Source organism: Nicotiana tabacum, chromosome 7, assembly GCF_000715075.1.
Source record: "Nicotiana tabacum cultivar K326 chromosome 7, ASM71507v2, whole genome shotgun sequence".
In the NCBI taxonomy this organism is placed as follows: domain Eukaryota; kingdom Viridiplantae; phylum Streptophyta; class Magnoliopsida; order Solanales; family Solanaceae; genus Nicotiana; species Nicotiana tabacum.
In genome coordinates, this window is record NC_134086.1 from 58,912,055 (window position 1) to 58,933,102 (window position 21,048).

The following is a 21,048-nucleotide window of genomic DNA, read 5'->3' on the forward strand; positions in this document are numbered from 1 at the left end:
TTTTTATTCATTGATTATGTGTAAACACAAGTAAACTTTTTTACCGGCTAAAATGTAGGAAATTTCTCCCTTTTCTCTTGCATTTATTTCTTCAAGAATGTGTTTGGACAGAATTTGCCAGTTTCTGAATTTTTTAAAACAGTTAACAGGTAAAATTTGAAATAAGTTAAAAAATTCCATACCATAAATGCAGTATTATTATTTTAAGATCCTTATTACTAGATTTGAAATTTAACCCTTCATTACTAGTGCCACCCCTTACAAATACAAACTACACTCATCACTTCCCCTTTCACCCAACTCTTTTCCCCTTTTCTCCATTTTCATTCTTCCATGTTTAATACCTTGCTTTCTCCACGCCCATCTCTTTTCTAACTAATCTTTACTAAAAAAACACCAAACTTAATAATTCTTGTGTTACTCTTTTAGCAAGTAAAGAACCAAGATAAAAGAACAATGATTCGAACAAACTTGTTATGATTATTTCCCCTTCATTCTTGCTTGAACCCCACAACTCTTCTTTGCTTTACTAATTTTTTTTTAATTATAAAGTTTGTATTTTTATCAAGAAATTCACAACAATGGCTGAAACCCCATCTCAGAAAGAGTATGAAAAAGTTACTTTCTTGATTGTTGTTAAGAAAATGAAGAGATTCAGGCTTTTTGAGCCCTCTTTGAGCATTCTTGGATTCTTCTTAGTTATATGCCTTGTTTTGTGCTTTGCCTTGTTGGATTACAGAAGTGTGGCTAAAGTCTTGAAATTTTCTGCAGAGTCTCAGAGGTTTTTATGGTTGAGGTTTAATAGGCCTAATAATAATATTGCTGAGAGTAAAAGAGTTGATTTTTTGAGTGAAAATGGTAGTGTTTGTAATGTGTTTGATGGTGATTGGGTTTGGGATGACAGTTATCCTTTGTATAATTCTAGAGATTGTAAATTCTTAGATGAAGGTTTCAGGTGCACTGAAAATGGAAGGCCTGATTTGTTCTATACAAAATGGAGATGGCAGCCTAAACATTGCAATTTGCCCAGGTTTTTTTATCCAAAGTTTGCATTTTTAATTTACATTTTACCCTAATTTTGTGAAAGTTAGCGTATCTTGAATTCTGTTTGTGAAATAGTGTTTGTATTTTGAGTTTATTTTTATTTGCTATATTTTGGAAAAAAACTAGCATTGGACATGTCAATTTGGGCTGCTTTCTGGTGACACATGTTTTTGATGAAATTTGTATTTGTAAAATTGTCCCTTCTTTTAGCTTTGTGTATGTGTATTATTTTTAGCATTTATAATGGCATAAATCCACACGACTTAACAATATAACATTATGTGAAAATGACATGATTGTGATTTCTAGACAGCATTTCTCAACTCTTGTAATTGCCCTAGAATGACTTTTCTTAATCAAAGGGGTAGTGTTAAACTTGTTCAACCAAAAAGTCACAGAAACAGAGATTATCACTTGGTCTTAAAAGTCACAATTCAACCAAAGAAATTAGAGATTTACTTTTTCAATCCATGTTTATGAACAACACTAAAAGATATTGGATTATATTATGAAGTTGTTAAGTTTTCAAGTGTTTTGGTCCAAGAAATTATTTCGTTAATATGATTTATTCAGATCTCTTCTAGTTTCAATTTGGATTACTGGAAATAAGAGAAAAGGATTTCGTTTGCTTAATTTGCAGGAAACTTTTGAATGCTGCATTTAACTTATGCTTTGATAAGTTTGAATGCTCTATTTAACTATTTTATTGTTTTCTTGGAGAAGTACATTTCTTGATTTATTTCTGGCACGTCTTTCTAGATGTGATCCTGATATTTCTTTTTTCTTATTTATTTATGCATAGATATTATCACTTGGTCTTAAAGTCACAATTCAATCAAGGAAATTAGAGATTTACCTTTTCAATCCTTGAAACAGATTTAATCCCAGGACCATGCTAGAGAAACTGCGGAATAAACGTATAGTGTTTGCTGGAGACTCAATTGGGAGAAACCAGTGGGAGTCTTTGCTTTGCATCCTTTCTTCAGCTATAGTCAACAAGGACACAATCTATGAAGTAAATGGCAGTCCTATCACAAAACACAAAGGGTTTTTGGTCTTCAAGTTTGCTGATTACAATTGCACTGTGGAATACTATAGGGCTCCGTTTCTTGTGCTGCAGAGCCGACCTCCTGCTGGATCCCCGGCCAATATAAGAACAACTCTAAAGTTAGATAAAATGGATTGGAACTCTTTAAAATGGAGGGATGCAGATATCATTGTTTTCAATACTGGGCACTGGTGGAACTATGAGAAGACCATAAGAGGGTACCTCTCTCCACTTAGAAGAACTCCTGTTTTCCCTTTCGATCGTCTTATGCTTCTCAATATGAACTGTTAATGTTGTTAGTATAGAGCCATTCTGAAACTAAGCAGTGTCTTTGATGTGGACATTGTCTTCATCGTTTGTGATATTGTGCTATCTTATGTGTTAAACTGCAATATGAAAATGTTTTCAGGGGTTGTTACTTCCAAGAGGGCTCAGAGGTGAAGATGGATATGAGAGTGGATACTGCCTATGAGAGGTCTTTGCAAACGGTGTTAGACTGGGTAAATCGTGAAGTAAACTCCAATAAAACCCAGGTCTACTTTAGAACGTATGCCCCGGTACATTTCAGGTTGGTTCCAAGCTTCTTTGTCCTTGCTAATTTGTTCTTTAGACCTATAATTGTTAAACACTTTGCACCTCTACTCACCTTGCAGTCATGACATTACCTGGTTAGTGATCTTAAGCTTTACTATACCCTCATGTTGACAAACCCGGAGTTTGTGCTACTTGAGGATCATAAGACACGAATATGCCCTCAATAGAATGGACTTATACATGTAACATCTATGGTCGAGTGACTTGGCACTGGAGTTGGCTATTGGTCAGAGCACTTTCTGACAGATTGTTCTATACTTCAAAGCATAAGCAGAAATACCAATTTTTTGTGCGCTCTAGAGCTTTCTTTAGTGCTCCAAAGGGCATGAACCCTGTTTCTGTTCATTAGTCGAATACGCTGACCTTTCAACAGATAGTCTTCTTTTTTACCCTATATTAATTTCTATATTAAAAAACACAGTCTTCTTTTATGTTGTTTCCTGAGTGGTTGTCTTTTTTTTTTTTTTTTTTTTTTTTTTTATAGTTCCTTTTTCCCCTTCATTTTTCTTATATGTGGGCACCTGTTTTTAGGCAGGGGGTTCTGTAGGAAGAAAAAAAAAAACTTCTGCTCCCTCACCTAGTTGTTAACCTTGATGATATGATCATTTCCGTTTGTTTTGGTGATAGCCTGTGGTTATTGACAAAGCTATATATTGCGTGATTTGCAGAGGTGGAGACTGGAGAACCGGGGGAAGCTGTCACCTGGAGGCACTTCCAGATTTAGGCTCTTCATTGGTGCCACCCCACACATGGGCTCGATACAGTATATTTCGTGATGTAATGTCAACTCGCTCAAACACATCAAATCTAGGAGCATTACATGTTCTAAACGTAACACATCTGACCTCCAGAAGAAAAGATGGACATTCATCTATGTACTATTTGGGTCCTGAGGTAGGCCCCGCGCCTATCAATAGGCAAGATTGCAGCCACTGGTGCCTGCCGGGAGTCCCAGATACATGGAATGAGCTACTCTATGCCCTATTTATGAAGCGCGAAGCAACTCAAACTTGGAATACCTCAACCATCCAGGTACAATGATCGGAGGTTGCTGCTAAGAGATGTAAATGTACTATATGTATACTCTCAACATAGGACTAAGATGTGTCAAATATAAGGATGCTTGTCCGATAAAATACAGTATCGAGGAGATACAAAAAATTAGCAGACACAGAGGAGGCAAGGCAAGAACCCGTCTCATGGCTGTTTCAAGACTTGCTTCTATGTAGAGTGTATTTGGGGCAAGTTGTAAACAGGGTCATAGAATAAAATAGATATAACCTCATAGATAGGAGTATTCCAAATGTAGTGATTATCATGCTTTTAGTGCATCAAATGTAGAGATATCAAGTTTTGGTTACAACTTGTAGCTGGACAAAGAAAAGAATATAAGTTGAAATAGTTCTGTCAATTAAACTATTCTGTCTGTCTTCTTTGATTGCATTGATACATAGATGATGCAACTAAACTTACCCTGCATATCCAGATTTCAAAAATGAAGCAATTCTACTCCTTCAATATCTAAGTACTAACTCTTTTGGTTTTGGGTCTATCCTTAATGTTAGAATTAGAATTGTCCATAAATTTTCCAATATTAACTTCAAAAACAGAAGGCAAAACTCTAGTTATTTCTTCTCATCTATCTATCTATGCTTTGGTGGAAAAAGTTACTTCGTAATTGTGTTGCGGAAAGACAGCAGGTACCTTGTGGAATTAGTCCTGCGGCAACCCAAAAACCACGTTTTTTAAGAATTTTTTTGACAAAAGGTAGTAATTTACTTCAAATTTTCAATAAACTGAATTTGGGTTTCTAAAAGGGAGAGCTAAAAGCACAAACAAAGCTCAAGCCATATTAATTCCCCTTTCCAATATATCAATTGTGATTGAATAGGAGTGCTTCAAGTTAACATGGGATGATGTACGTAGGTATTTTAAAGTTATAATCATTTATGTTTATACTTTTTTCTATCTTATGTATGAGAAATGAATTTTGGCATAATATTCGATGTTCCAATCAAACAACAAATCTATCTTCTTTTATAGTCTATGCACGCCGTCAAGCTATTAATTAGACAATGTTTTTAAGCCTATGATGCTCAACCATATTCTTGTGAAAGTAATAAATTTTCAATGATTACCATACATTTAATCTTTTGGCTTAATTTTATCTTACAAAATTTAGTATATTCCCCCCTTTTGATACACCAGTAAAACTTCGATTTGGACACCTTCAAACCTATTAATCCTAAAAGAAACTAACTATGAGGGCGTTTGGACATAAGAATGGTAAAATTCCAAAAAAAGGTGGAAAAAAAATTCAAGTGAAAATGGTATTTGAAATTTAGTGGGCGTTTGGACATAAGAATTGTAAAATTCCAAAACAGGGTGAAAAATATTTTTGTATACGGTAGAAATCGGGATTACCTGATTTCGTGGGCTCGAGGGTCACTTCAAGATCGAAATAGACCAGGAGCGAGCCCGATGGGAGGTTTCGAAGATCAAAGTGTCCGATGAACACCAAAGGCTAACTTTACTTCGAGCAAATCATCACTCGACTATAAAGCCTAAGGGCTATTTTTATTTCGAGTTCGAGCAAGTACTCGCTCGACTACTAAGCCCCAGGGCTACCCGAATTTGAGAAAATCCTCACCTGGGGACTATCTATAAAGCCTAAGGGCTATTTTCATTTCGAGTTCGAGCAAGTACTCACTCGACTACTAAGCCCAAGGGCTACCCGAGTTCGAGAAAATTCTCACTCGGGGACTATCTATGAAGCCTAAGGGCTAACTCTACTTCGAGTTCGAGCAAGTCCTCGCTCGATCATAAAAACCCAAGGGCTATCTTAACCCAAGTTCGAGCAAACCCTTACTCGGGGATTATCCATAAAACCCAAGGGCTAACTTTACTGGGAGTTCGAGCAAATCCTCACTCGACTATAAAGCCTAATGGCTGTTTTCATTTTAAGTTCGAGCAAGTACTCACTCAACTACTAAACCCAAAGGCTACCCGAGTTCGAGAAAATTCTCACTCGGGGACTATCTTTCGAACCTAAAGGCCACCTCATCTCAAGTTCGAGCATGTCCTCACTTGGCCGTAAGGTCTAAGGTCTATTTTCATTTCAAGATCGAGCGTGCACTTACTCAACTATCAAGCCCAAGGGCTACCTTACCTCATCAATTGTTAAACCTAAGAGCTACTCAAACTCAAGTTCGAATGGTCACTCGGGGACCATTGATCAGAAACGTTCGAGGGCAGAACTTATTGTCGGTCATCACCATCTCAAACTTTAGACATTCAAAAGGAATTTTATGATAAGGCGCTTTGACCCGCACAAAAGGGTAACAGATTCAGAAGCCATGGAAGGAAACAGGCTTTGTATAAACCTTTTTACAAGATATATAGGTCACGATCAAGAGTTCCTTGCAAGGGTCGATCAGCCTCAAAAGCAAAAAAATTACTAAGAGCACAAAACCTAAGCAACATGGTCCTTATCGGCAGAAGTGTCTTCGCCCTCAGAACTTTCCCTGCTGCCGGACTCGCTAAAATTTCTCGGAGTTTTCCTCGGGAAAGGTCAACTTCCAAGCTTTCGTTTCCTCAGTCGCTTACGTTACGATGATGATGTCGTGGCAAATCGGGGTAAATATCAAGGACTCAATTCGTTTCTTGTCGTTAATCTAAGAAATACGGGGACTATCTGTATACGATAGAAATCAGGGCTACCCGATTTTGTGGGCTCGAGGGTCACTTCAAGAACGAGATCGAAATAGACCAGGATCGAGACCGATGGGAGGCTTCAAAGATCAAAGTGTCCGATGAACATCGAGGCCGAACGTGACTGGCCTCGAGATAATGCCATTATGAGTTTGTTATAGAAGGACAAGATTCCTACCACGTACCCAAGATCGTGGCGTAAATTCCGGAATAGATTTGTACGAATTAGTACAATCCGTACTAGGCGGTTATACAGTTGTCCCAATAAGATTCCTTACTGTAAATAGAAATGTACCTTGTTTAGGGTTCCCCTATTATATAAAGGGGACCCCAATCATTTGCAAAGAATATACTATCCTACTTTTCTCGCTCATTGTTCATCAGAACTGTCCTTTAGCTCTATTGCTTACTTTACTGTTCTTGCTTTATTGTTCTTGCCTTATTGTCCTTATCCCATCTCGAGGTCACTGTGCTCGAGGTCGATATTACTTAAGTAACACTGGTTTGATTCACTTATTTCTCTCATTTATACTTTATACTTCTTGATTATTAATTGGTATTGAACTGAGTCACGTATCTTTAAAACCACAAATCAAATTTAATTGTTACTTGTTATAAAATAATAAAAGAATAAGAGTATTGCAGAGCAAAGTAGAGAGAGGAAATTCTTATTGATATGAGATGATTTACATCGGAATAGAACCCTCTATTTATAGGGAGAGAGTGACTTAGCCACCAAGTAATAAACCCTAGAATCTCTCTAAATATAGACATTCACCATAAATAGAATTCTATTTATAACACTCCTCCTTGAATGTCTATTCAACAGATAATGTGCCTCGTTAAAACTTTAACTAAAATAAAACCCAGTGGAAAAAAATTCTAGTAAAGGAAAAAGAGTACACATATCTAATAATACGCCTTTTGGTTGCCTCGTTAAAAACCTTGCAAGGAAAACTCAGTGGGACAAAACATTGTAAGGGAAAAAGAGTGTAACGCACATTAACTCCCCCTGATGAGAGCATCAATTCACATCTTTAAACATCTGCATTCCAATCTTGTGCACCATCATCAAAAGATCTTTGGTAGAAGCTAAGATGTATTGTCTTTATATGATCTTGTTAGAATCGTCAGTTCAATATCTTCACATAGAGGTGAAAACTCTTGCTATCATATTATCATGCTTAATTTTTTTAAGATAAGAAAGGAGACAATAAGCCCAATAGTTATAGCAAGATACATTTGTGCACAAATTGCACTGAGGAAGTGGTACCTCAAGATCAAGAATTGTTGATGTTTCAAACAACTTAAATCCTTCATGGATTGTCATATAAGTTAAGTCATATAAGCCATATAACAAACTTTAGATGCATATCAAGTTTTTATGTCATGCTAGACATATAAGATATCGAAAACTGATTGCACATACCATTGACTTTATACTTTCAAGTATTTGAACAACATAGACAAAATTATATGTCTTTCATATGAAACCAATTCTATTCGAATTGTGTCTCTTCCATTTGGCCAATATTTTTGTGTCTGTAGGCGACAGACTTAAGATCCTCATCTATATTTAGCGCTATCATAGATGTTGTCGACGAACATTTTATATCGATTCCAACATTTTTTCATAAAGACATAACATAGAGATCTCTTCATTCATATATTCAGGTACCTGAATCTCTCATGAGATTTTATGAAGTGTTATGTCGTGTGATCTTCTAGATCACTTGCCTCCTTATTATGATCACTTTGATCATTTGCTCATCTTATTTATCAAGAAGTTTTATTTGAAACCAATTAGTATATACGCTTTAAGCGTACCATAGACTTTGTCCTTCTAGGACTTAATAGGAGCATTTGTAATGAGAATATAGTTACTTTCTTTAGACCAGCAAATGCGTTTGGCATGCTTTGCAATATATTGCAAATGAATTATCCTTTTATGAACTTCAAGTTCATATTATTTTATTCGAGGATCTAGATATACACATGATAATTCATTCCACGTAACTTTTTCTCAACTGTTTATCACGTCTCCCCCTCATGTTAGAAAAACTAACTTGTTTCCTCAACTTTGAGAACCCATCTTTGTGCGTTATGGTGTTAATCAATATACACTACACATCAATAATAATAAGATGGAATTATTTGATTCCTGACCCTGAACCATTTGTGAGGGGAAAATGTAATATACTTTCGTATATAACCTATATCAAACTGATACATATAACTTTGTTCTCATAAGCAATAGTTTAGCTATTAAGTGGAGACACTCAATAAATTATTTTGTTAAACTGGTTGTGATGTAAACCAACTTATCAAGATGAACTTCTTGAATAGAAAATCTGGAAATTATGCTCGAAATTAAACTATTGAGCAAGTTACCTCGCAAAATACCATGTTGCGAGTTAATAATAATTGCACATGTAACCATCTCATAGATGCATCTTATGTGGTATACATGGAAGGTGAATGGACCCATATTCACTTTTGATATTTCCAGCATTCATGGGATTCAATCCCAATTTTAGTTGGTCTACTAATTAATAAGAACAAGCAATGTAAGAGAATTCGTAAAGAACTTTCTAGTTCTTTAATGTTTACCCATGTGAATTTTTTATTATTTTTGCACGCCATACTTAAATTGATATGGCTAACCCAAATGCCAACTGAATAAATTATCAATATTAATAAACTTCAAATTTACACCATGACGTGTGCAATTATTAATAAACACCAAGTTTATTATGATATGAGTTTTTATATCAATAAACTTCTACTTTATTATGGCATTCTTTTATTTGTATAGTACAAACTAGAGAATAAAGCGGGTAACTTTTCACATACATATTACCCCGCTACAAGTTGTAGTAGTAGAAGATATTAAACCTTTCCTTTATTTATAGTCTCAGTATGACCAACCGCTTTCGCGAATACTTTAGAAACTAAATAAGTTTCTTTGAGACTTACTACAACACAATATCTTATTGATAATCAATTTTATTTCTCCAAAATAGTGGTAATTGGCTCTTCCAGAGCTCTCAATTAATTTTGTACTACCATATATTTATCAACATCCATATGGTCATATATCTCTTTCAAGGAGAAAGTTATACCATTATGGTCATGTTCAAAATTATATGCAAGATATGTTTCTTGCATTATTGTTGCCCTTTAATAATCACATTGCAAAAATATTTTGGCATACAATAGGTACGTGACCAATGACCATTCATGCCATAATAATGATATTATTTTATTTTATCATCTCAAACCTCCTTCTAGAGGTGAGTGTGGTATATTCACTACCACTGACACGTTCATATTCTTTGAAGAATGAATATGTATTCATAAATCAGATGTTGTCACATTCACATCATGAATGGACCATAACCATCTATATGTGCTTTATAAAATCTCATGTCAAATCAATGACAAATATTTTGTGAAAGATTATTTTGAGAATCCTTATTATTCCCATTATCACAATGATGAAGATTATAATTTCGTCTATTGCCACGTCCACATCCATTGATACCTTCACGGTAATAATTTTGTCTTCTTTCAGACTTATCACATATTGCTATCACATTCTCTTAAGGGAATGAGAATGGAGCAAATTCAATGGGACGGATTTTTAATTCTTTGCTCACAATCATACATGAATTTGATCATGGCAAGGCATAGAAATTTTACCACTTTGGGTGGTTATAATTTCTTTCAAACTCCATTAGAGTTACAATCAAAATTTATCGTCTTTGTTTGTATTTAAAATCAATTGTAGAATGTCAAGAATTTGAAAGAGAAAAGTAAAATGCTTACCTTAAATCCAAAATTTAATCACGAAGAAAGTTCATGGAACAATTGACAATCATTATGCTCAATCCCAAAGCTTCTACTCAATTGGTTAGAGTCTCGTGCTGATAACGTGTTATAAAATAATAAAAGAAGAAGAGTATTGTAGAGCAAAGTAGAGAGAGGAAATTCTTATTGATATGGGATGATTTACATCGGAATAGAACTCTCTATTTATAGGGAGAGAGTGACTTAGCCACCAAGTAATAAACCCTAGAATCTCTCTAAATATAGACATTCACCATAAATAGAATTATATTTATAAAATTACTCGTATTTTTGAGGTAAACAATTTTCAAGTGAAAATGATATTTGAAATTAATTTTGGGTTATTTTTGAAGTTTGTGAGCGATTTGAGTGAAAATTTTGAAAAACAGCTTTTTGAAATTTTTCAAAATATATGTTCAAGTGAAAATTGAAAATTTTATGAACAAACGCTGATTTCAGAAAAAAGTAAAATTTTTTGGGAAAAAGGAAAATAATTTCTTATGTCCAAACGGGCTCAGACTTCTTTGTGATTATCAAACCACCAATTTATTTTATAACCATTATAATTATGATTGTCAACATTATTATTATTATAACTAATTTTAGAGTACGTGCTTTGTGCGTGTAACCTATCTCAATAAATTATATATTTTTTATAGTAAAAATTATATTTGAGTTACAAAAATAAAAGATTACCAAAAAAAAATTCTTGGAAATGATTATTATTGATTCTATTTAGCCAATTCCACACCATAGAAGTTTTCAATCATGCATCTCAATTACTGTATTCAACTTAATATTTCTCCCAATTTTATAATTTTATTACTTCAATTTCACAAGTTTTCATATTATTTTTGTTTCAACAATAACATATAACCTTTGGAGATTTAAGAGTTAACTAAAAATATTGAAAAGTTATATATTCTCAAGTTTATTCTAGAAGACACAAGTTAACTAACATAAGGGGTCCATTCAAAATATTTTTTTTTCTTAATCAATAAAAATATTGTAGAAATTATTCCGATAGATTTAAAAGAAATTACTATCGCAAAATAATATCTATTAATCTACTTTCTTTTGGGAGAGCTTCCTTTCTCCATCCATAACCATGCATCTAGATTCTATATCTGAATGCATCAAATGCTATCTTTTATATTTACCAAATTTTATGGACATCAAATGTTGCCATTTACCAGCTCCAGGTAGGGCTGCTCGGTGGGCCGGGCCTGAACCGGACCGGACCGGGCCCGCGGTCCTAACGGGCCTGGTGGGCCTGGTGGGCCGGTCCTGGGTGGGCCGGTCTTGGTGGGCCTCCTGAGCCCGTCACGGGCTGGTCTTCAAGGTTGAGCCCACGAGCCCGGGACCGTTTAGCCCGGGACCGGCAGGCGGGCCTGGGCCGGTCCTGGCGGGCCTGGCGGGCCCAACGGCTATTTTTTTTTTTAAAAAAAATTAAAATTAAAATTCTCCAACTACCATATTTAAAATCTAGCCGTTTGGGCTGAAAATATGACCGTTTTTAAGTTTAAAAAAGGCCATTTGGCCCCCAAACTTTATTTTAACCCCAAACTTTATATAATTACACTTTTCCCCATTTCTCAACTATAAATACCCCCTCATTCTTTCATTTTTATTCACCAATTCATCAATATCTCTCAATATCTCTCAATCTCTCTCAATCTCTCTACTACAATTACTTAATTTATTGTTGAAATTTCGTGAAAAATTGTGAAGTTGTTGAATTGAAGTTTTCAAGTGTTCAACGATTTTCAATTTTCAAGAAGTTGTTCGGCAATCCGGTAAACTCGTTTCAACTCTTACGTTTTTAGAATATATTTTTGTGTGGTTTAGTTTGCATAATTATAATTAATATGGCATTTACTTTGAAAAAAATGTTTGGTAAAGGAAAAGATAAAACCGGTGAAAGTAGTGGCCAACCAACTACCCTTCCCCCGGCTCCCCGACCTAGAAAAGATAAGCAAGTTGAAAGTAGTCGCCAACCTAGACGTCCTCCTCCTTCCGTAATTCTTGATAGTGATCACCCTTGTTTTCAATTTACCGATAGTGAATTTTATCATAATGTTGCACCAGGTGATAGATTAGATGATGAAATTATGAATGCTCTTTATCCTAATGAAACCATCTTAGAAAATAATGAGGAAAATGAGGATGATGATGAAACCCAAGCACCGGATTTAGATGATACACCTACTAGTCCTCTTAATAACCCAAGTGATGCACCGGTCGACCCACCTGTAGAAACTCCTACTTTTAATAGAGAACCTGCTAAACGCCTAGAAACATCATTAGTTTGGAATTTTTTTACTCAAGTAAGAGAAAAAAATAAGGCTAAGTGTAAAACTTGTGGGAAATTAATGTCGCATAGATATACTGGAGACCGTAGCGGCACAGGTAGTTTGACTAGGCACATAAAAACACACCCTAGAGATAAGGCTAGATTTTTTCAAATGAAAGCGCAGCTAGAGGGGACAAGTGTAGATTCTGCGGTTAACCCTAGTACAGGTTCAAATCTAGTTCAACCAGGAATTAACACTGTCACCGGAGGTATTTTATATTACGATCCAAATAGAGATCGTGAAGAATTAGCAAAGATGATTACTGTTATGTGCTTACCTTATACTTTTGCTTCTAATCCTAATTGGGTTCATTATATTAGAAGAGTGTTTAATCCTACTTATAAAGGTTGGCCTCGCGCAACAGTTAAGAGTGATATTTATAAATTCAAACATGAATATGAATAATATTTGCGGTATTTATTTACTCATATACCTAATCGGATTTCTATTACTACTGATATTGGTAGAAGTGGTAATGATTGTGATTACCTAACTGTTACAAGTCATTGGATAGATGAGGAATGGATAATGCAAAAACGCATAATTGCATATAGAATAATTAATTCGCGTCACACAGGTAAGTTTATAGCTAACACTGTTGCAGATATTTGTAGATATTTTTGCTTTAGCGATAAAATAATGGCAATTTCAATGGATAATGCTTCTAGTAACACCAGTGCTATAGGCATGCTTACAACAACACTAAATCCTGCATTTACTAATATTTTCCATGTTAGATATATTTGTCATATTTATCATTTAATTGTCGGTGATGGTATGCGAATATTAAACATAGAAATTGAAAAGGTTAGAATGGCTCTTAATTGGCTTTTTTATTCAAACCGTAGAAGTAAACTTAGAGAGTATTTTAAAAAATGTGATGAATATGGCCTTAGAGAAAGAAAGGTTCCTAAACCTTGCCCGACTAGATGGAATTGTATGTACGAAAGTTTAGTAGTAGCATATGAATATAGAAACCCAATTAATGCAACGTTTAATTCTCGGGTAGGTGGTGAGGATGATGATGAAATGCTTACCACTCAAGATTGGACTAATGTTAAAATTCTTTTAGATTTTTTAGAACATTTTCAAATTGCTACAAATGCATTTTCTGGGCAATATTATCCTACTATTTCAAACTGTTTAGTTTATATTGCAGCACTATCTGATTTGTTTGTTGAATTTAGTGAGGGTGGGGATATTTATGAACTTGCTATAAATGAAATGAAACAAAAGTTTAAAAAATATTTTTTTCCTATCCCTCCTATTTATGGTCTTGCTGCAATGCTAAATCCTACAATGAAATTGGGAGGTCCTCATTTTTGGTATTCAAATATTTATAAGGCTTTAGATCTTTCAAATGAGGAAATTGCGACACTTGCAGATGCAAAAGCTTCAATTAAGATTAACGCTCAAACAGTTTATAATGCTTATCAACTTGCCTTAGAGCATGCTAGGCCAACTATTCCAACCCCTACTTCGTCTAGCTCACAATCCTCTAAAAGAGTTGCGGGCTTAAAAGCTCTTAAATCTTGGACGGAGTTCAGGGGGTCTCAAGGTGAAAATTATGATGAAACTTCACATCTAAATGAGCTTCAAGTTTATTTGTCTCAGGAACTTGAAAAGGAGAATCCAGACGGCTCTTTTGATCTTTTGGAATGGTGGAAGGCAAGGGAAAAACATTTTCCTGTTCTTGCAAGGATGGCTCGGGATATTTTATCAATTCAAGCTTCAACTGTTGCATCAGAGAGCGCTTTCAGTCAAGCAAGACTGCAAATAGGTGATCATAGAGCGTCTATGAGGGATAGCTTGGAAAAATCAGTATTGTTTAGAGATTGGATCCGCTCGGAAAGAAGAAACTTTGGAATTGCAGAAGCAAAACCGGCGATAGATGAAGCTTATGAAGAAATGATAGCGGAACTTGCGGAGGATTCGGCTTCGCCCGGAAGTGGTGATGAACAAGCTTCTTTTCCACCACCACCAACGCAACCTCCTCCGAACCTTGAAGGATTTATGAGATTTGTTAGAGATAATACATAGAATAATATGTAACTTGTATTTTGGCACATCTTCCTTAGTTTTTTTTCCTTCTAATGGTGGTATTAGTACCTTGTTGTGCTCATTCCATTGGGGGAAGGATGACTAAGAAAGATATGCCATTTTTTGGTAATAAAATTTATTGCTTCTACCCATGAGCTTCTTTTCGCAATATTTCTTTGTCTATACTTAGAATTGTTTATAAGCTACAATATATACATAATATACAATATATATACTACAAGAAAATATATAAGAGAATATATATACATAAGATACAATATATATACTACAAGACAATATATTATGCTACAATATATACATAATATACAATATATATACTACAAGAAAATATATAAGAGAATATATATACATAAGATACAATATAATATACTACAAGAAAATATATTATGCGAAAATATATACATAATATAACAAGACAATATATTATGCTACAATATATACATAATATACAATATATATACTACAAGAAAATATATAAGAGAATATATATACATAAGATACAATATAATATACTACAAGAAAATATATAAGAGAATATATATACATAAGATACAATATATATACTACAAGACAATATATTATGCTACAATATATACATAATATACAATATATATACTACAAGAAAATATATAAGAGAATATATATACATAAGATACAATATAATATACTACAAGAAAATATATTATGCGAATATATATACATAAGATACAATATATATACTACAAGAAAATATATTATGCGAATATATATACATAAGATACAATATAATATACTACAAGAAAATATATTATGCGAATATATATACATAATATACAATATATATACTACAAGAAAATATATTATGCGAACATATATACATAAGATACAATATATATACTACAAGAAAATATATTATGCGAATATATATACATAAGATACAATACATATACTAAAAGAAAATATATAAGAGAATATATATACATAAGATACAATATAATATACTACAAGAAAATATATTATGCATGACAATTTAGTGTTTTACTATTGTTTTGTTATTTTCTTTTTCGTCAAGCACTTTAATAATTAGATATACATATATACTACATATATATTTTTAATATAGCCATGATACTACAAGAATTTGTCTTAAAAAAAAAAAAAAGCCCGCTAGGCCCGCGAAGCCCACGAGCCCGGCACGTTAAGCACAAGACCATGTGGGCTTAGGCCCGTCACGGGCCGGTTCCACCCATTGAGCCCACAAAGACCGGGACCGCCAGGCCCGGGACCGCCAGAGCCCAGGACCACGAAGCCCGGGACCGCGAGGCCCGGCCCATTAGGCCCACTAAGGCCCGGGCCCGGGACAAAATACAGCATTAGCTCCAGGTTGTCATCGCTTGATCACTTCCTTTTTTTTTTTTACTAAGTGAATGCTTAGGGACCTTAGTGCACGATCTTAGTTATTTTTCCTCGACTTTGATCTTAACACTTAAAGTCTGTCTGCACAAATAATCTAGGCTTGTATTCAGAGTTTTCCTAGGGTTGGTAAGGCGAAATGAGGCTACCCTATTGTCCATAGCCGTGCATTTGTCCTTCATGCCAGCTAGCATAATATAAAAAATAAATTTCTATGCATTTTCTAACAATCGCTTATAGCTTCTTACATATTAAACTAAAATAAATATAAAAATATACAGATCGACTCATGAAAGTAGAAGATAATAAAATTTATTGTATATGTTTATGCCCATATAACGAATAACAAAAATAAAGGAATACAATAAAATAATACTACATTCTTTATTTTAATTTTAGCTACATAGTAAATAGAATAGAAAATGATATATGGAGACTTTTTGTTCAAGTAACTCGATATGGGTGTACAATTTTTTTATGCACAACCAAATAACAAAGAGAGCCATAGACCTTAATCTAGAATTTAAATATATTATGAAAAAACTTTCATGCTCAACGTTATACTTTTAAAAGGAGTTGATGAAAAATATATAATATAAAATATAAGACTTTAATATTATGAATATGAAATTAAAGAGATGCAAGAATAATTTTTCCCAAAAGTAAAAAACATAAGATACTAACATTTTAAAATAAGAAAGAATTTTATATAAGGAATTTTTTTTATTGATTTTAAAGTCCTAAGCATTAGGACTTTTTACCTAGCTCAATAAGAAAATATAATTAAAATTTTAATTGATTTAAAATGCTAGATATTAGAAAAGTTAATTAAATTACAACTTTGTCTAATGTAAAACCTATTTTTAAAGGATAAAAAAGGCAAACGATATCGCTAAAGGCCTTCGTGATGAAAAATATATAATACAAAATATAAGACTTTAATATTATGAATATGAAATTAAAGAGATGCAAGAATAATTTTCCCTAAAAGTAAAAAACATAAGATATTAACACTTTAAATAAGAAAGAATTTATATAAGGAAAATAATTTATTGATTTTAAAGTCCTAAACATTAGGACTTTTTACCTAGCTCAAGAAGAAAACATTTAATAATCAAAATGTTAATTGATTTAAAATGCTAGAATTAGGAAAGTTAATTAAATTACAACTTTGTCTAATGTGAAACCTATTTTTAAAGAATAAAAAGGGCAAATAACATTTCGGTAATGACCTTCGTGCTTTTAATATAGTATAAATATTATATATTATTATTATTACTATTATTCCATTTCTATCTTTCTATATGACATATTATAAGGAGTCAACAATATTTTGTATGACATTTCAATTATTTTAACATATCTTAGTTTTTAAAAAAGGAACAAGTTAAAATAAGTTTTATAAATTTCTACTAATGAAAATATCTTTTTTTTAAGTATGTCCTTTGTTAGCGGAAACGTAAAAGAAAGAACACAAGATTTAACGTGGTTCGGATCAAAATAATCCTACGTCCACCAGAGAACAATTGCCCTTTTAATATTAACAAAGGAAGGGGAGATTTCCCAATTACACTTAAGAGAATTTCTCTCTTAACTCTCTACTCACTACAATGTATTGTATTATTTTGGGATGATTTCTACAAGTGAAGGAGTGCATCTATTTATAGAGGTAAAGACCTCCTCTTGATGTCATTGGTGACATCAAACTACCTCCTCTTGATGTCATGGGTGACATCAAAGGAGGAAGCTTCCTCCTAGCATCCACACCAACTCTTTCCACCAACTCTTCCAATTGGCATGCCATTGTTGACTAAACATAAACCAACATTTTCAGCATGCCATTGTTAACTAAACATAAACCAACATTTTCAATCTCCACCTTGGTTTGCGTTTTGAGCGTGTGAACAACTCTGGCCAAAACTTCTAAGTTTACTGGGCAACCCCGTTGTAAGAAACAAGAAGAATCAAACCATTGTTGAACATACCACCTCCACCTAGCAACTGTTCTCTTCGGAGTTGCATCAGTTGATGTACACCCCCGCCAAGTCCTTGCAGCGTGCAAACTTAGCGAGCGGGACTATCTTGGTCAACATGTCTGCAGCATTATCGTCTGTGATAACCTTCACGACCTTGATAGTTCCCTCATCAATAACATCTCGAATAAAATGAAATCTGACATCAATGTGTTTAGTGCGCTCATGAAATCTCTGATTTTTCATTAGATGAATAGCACTCTGACTATCACATCTAAGAGTTGATTCCAGCTGAACCAAACTCAATTCCGCTACTAAACTTTTCAACCAGATAGCTTCATTTACCGCCTCCGCTGCTGCCATGTATTCTGCTTCTGTCGTAGACAGAGCGACAATCGACTGCAAAGTCGACTTCCAACTGACGGCACTGCCAACGAGGGTAAAGATGTATCCAGTTGTGGACCTTCTTCTGTCAAGATCTCCTGCATAGTCAGAATCCACATAACCGAGAATTGAAATACCTGTACCACTTTTTCGAAAGGTAAGACCAATACCAGAAGCTCCTTTGAGATATCTCAATATCCACTTGACAGCTTTCCAATGCCTCTTTCCTGGGTTGGACATGTATCTACTTACCACACTTACAGATTGAGCAATATCTGGATATGTGCTAATGGTGTACTTACAGGCTTGCACGTTTGCATATTGAATCTCTCGAGAACCCTTTCAATATACCTCTTCTGAGAAAGATGTACAACATCGTCTTCTCTTGAAATCTCCATACCAAGGATTTTCTTTGCATCTCCTAAATCCTTCATGTCAAATTCCTTACTCAATAGTTTCTTCAAAGCATTTATCTCTGTAATGTTGTTAGCAGCAATAAGCATATCATTAACATACAACAGTAAATAAATCATTGAGTTACCAGACATCTTCTTGTGATACACACAACTATCAAATGCACTCCTTGAGAATTCATGTGTAGTCATGAATGCATCAAACCTCTTGTACCACTGTCTAGGGGATTGCTTCAAACCATACAAAGACTTCTTTAGTTGGCATACATGATCTTTTTTTCCCTCAGCTAGGAAACCTTCAGGTTGATCCATATAGATTGTCTCTTCTAGATCACCGTGTAAGAAAGCAGTTTTGACATCAAGCTGTTGAAGCTCCAAGTCAAATTGTGCAACCATTGCTAGTAGCACGCGAATTGAGCTATGCTTCACGACCGGAGAGAAAATCTCATTGTAGTCAATTCCCTCCTTTTGGCTGAAACCTTTTGCAACCAATCTCGCCTTGAACCTAGCATCTTCCACTTCAGGAATTCCCTCTTTCTTTCGGTAGACCCACTTGCATCCAACTGTCCTCTTCCCTTTTGTCTTTTCACTAAGACCCATGTCTGATTCTTGTGAAGAGACTCCATCTCTTCAGTCATGGCTAACCGCCATTGTGCGGCATCCTTGCAAGAAGTTGCTTCAATATACGAGGAGGGCTCCAGATCTTTAATCTCTTCTTGTGCAGCTACGAACGCATATGCAATCAAGTTTGCTTGATTTATAAGGCGTTCCGGTTCTCGTGTCTGCCTCTTCTCCCTCCCCTTCGCAATTGTGTATGGTTCATTGACAGCAAGTTCTTCAACGCCTACATCTTCTGACTCATCTTTAACCTGAGTCTCTTGATCCTTTTCCTTGGAAAGCTCCACCGGAAGCTCCACCTGCTCGTTGTTCTTGTTTCCTGAAAACTCCACGGAAACTTTACGGGATCAAGTATAGAGGATTCATCGAAGGTGACATCTCTACTAACTATAAATTTGAGTAAAGACAAACACCAAAGTTTGTACCCTTTTACTCCATCCACATACCCTACGAATATGGCCTTCTTAGCCCTTGGTTCAAGCTTTCCTTCATTAACGTGTTAATAAGCTGGACACCCAAATACTCGTAAGTATGAATAGTTAGAGGGTTCACCTGACCATACCTCATTCGGAGTCTTAAAGTCAATTGCCGATGCTGGAGATCGATTGACAATATGAGCAGCAGTGTGAACTGCTTCAGCCCAAAATACTTTGGACATTTTGGCTTGTAGGAGCATACAACGAGCCTTTTCAAGAAGAGTTCTGTTCATTCTCTCGGCAACTCCATTCTGCTGTGGGGTATGCCTGACAGTCCTATGTCTTGAGATCCCATGAACCTTGCAGAATTCATTAAACTCTTCATTGCAAAACTCCAAGCCATTGTCTGTGCGAAGATACTTGATTTTCCGCTCCATTTGATTTTCAACCAAAATCTTCCACTCTTTAAATGCTTCAAAAGCATCACTTTTTGCCTTCAAAAAATACACCCAAACCTTTCGTGAGAAATCATCAATAAAAATGAGAAGATACCTCTTTCCGCCCTTCGATGGAAGTTTAGAAGGACCCCATAAATCTGAATGGATGTAGTCTAGCACTCCTCTTGTCTTGTGTTTGCCAGTGCTGAAGCTGACCTTCTTCTGCTTCCCTAGAACGCAGTGCTCACAGAAGTCAAGCGTGCTGATCTTCTCGCCTTCCAAAAGTTTACGATTGCTCAACATCTCCAGTCCACGTGTGCTCATATGACCCAGTCTCATGTGTCATAGTCTTGCCTTGTCATCATTAGATAACTGCACTGTAGATGCATTTGAAGAGCCAACAATGGTGCTTCCGGCCAATGTGTAAAGGCCGTTCTCCAGCTTGCCTTTCAGCATGACTAAAGAACCTTTAGTCACCTTCATAGTTCCTGCTTCGCTCATGTACCTGTAGCCTTGTTCATCCAGAGTACCCAAGGAGATCAAATTCTTCTTCAGATCAGGAACATGACGGACTTGTGTAATAGTCCTCACGATTCCATCATGGCAGCGAACCCGAACTGAGCCAATGCCAACTATTGCACAAGTTGCATTATTGCCCATTACTACGGTTCCTCCACTTTTCTCGTAGCTGCTAAACCAGTTTTTTCGGAACGTCATATGCAGAGTACAAGCAGAGTCTAACACCCATTTGTTT

The 21,048-nt window shown here is 35.0% G+C and overlaps 1 protein-coding gene across 1 annotated transcript; it reads left to right on the plus strand.

Moving 5' to 3' along the window:
* Positions 1-293: 293 nt before the first annotated feature.
* On the plus strand, positions 294-4,119 carry LOC107811437 (protein trichome birefringence-like 10). The gene is made up of 4 exons (XM_016636363.2): positions 294-1,030; positions 1,921-2,310; positions 2,502-2,660; positions 3,355-4,119. Exons 1-4 carry the CDS (start codon positions 582-584, stop codon positions 3,725-3,727), a joined length of 1,371 nt encoding a protein of 456 aa, XP_016491849.1. The 5' UTR covers positions 294-581; the 3' UTR covers positions 3,728-4,119.
* The last annotated feature ends 16,929 nt before the right edge of the window (positions 4,120-21,048 follow it).

What these genes read in the sequence shown, in the direction of transcription:
- LOC107811437 (XM_016636363.2), top strand. Translation starts at nt 582, where the DNA reads ATGGCTGAAACCCCATCTCAGAAAGAGTATGAAAAAGTTACTTTCTTG. An exon ending in AAACATTGCAATTTGCCCAG is followed by an intron (nt 1,031 to 1,920) that starts GTTTTTTTATCC and finishes TCCTTGAAACAG; the next exon opens with ATTTAATCCCAGGACCATGC. An exon ending in TATGAGAAGACCATAAGAGG is followed by an intron (nt 2,311 to 2,501) that starts GTACCTCTCTCC and finishes AAATGTTTTCAG; the next exon opens with GGGTTGTTACTTCCAAGAGG.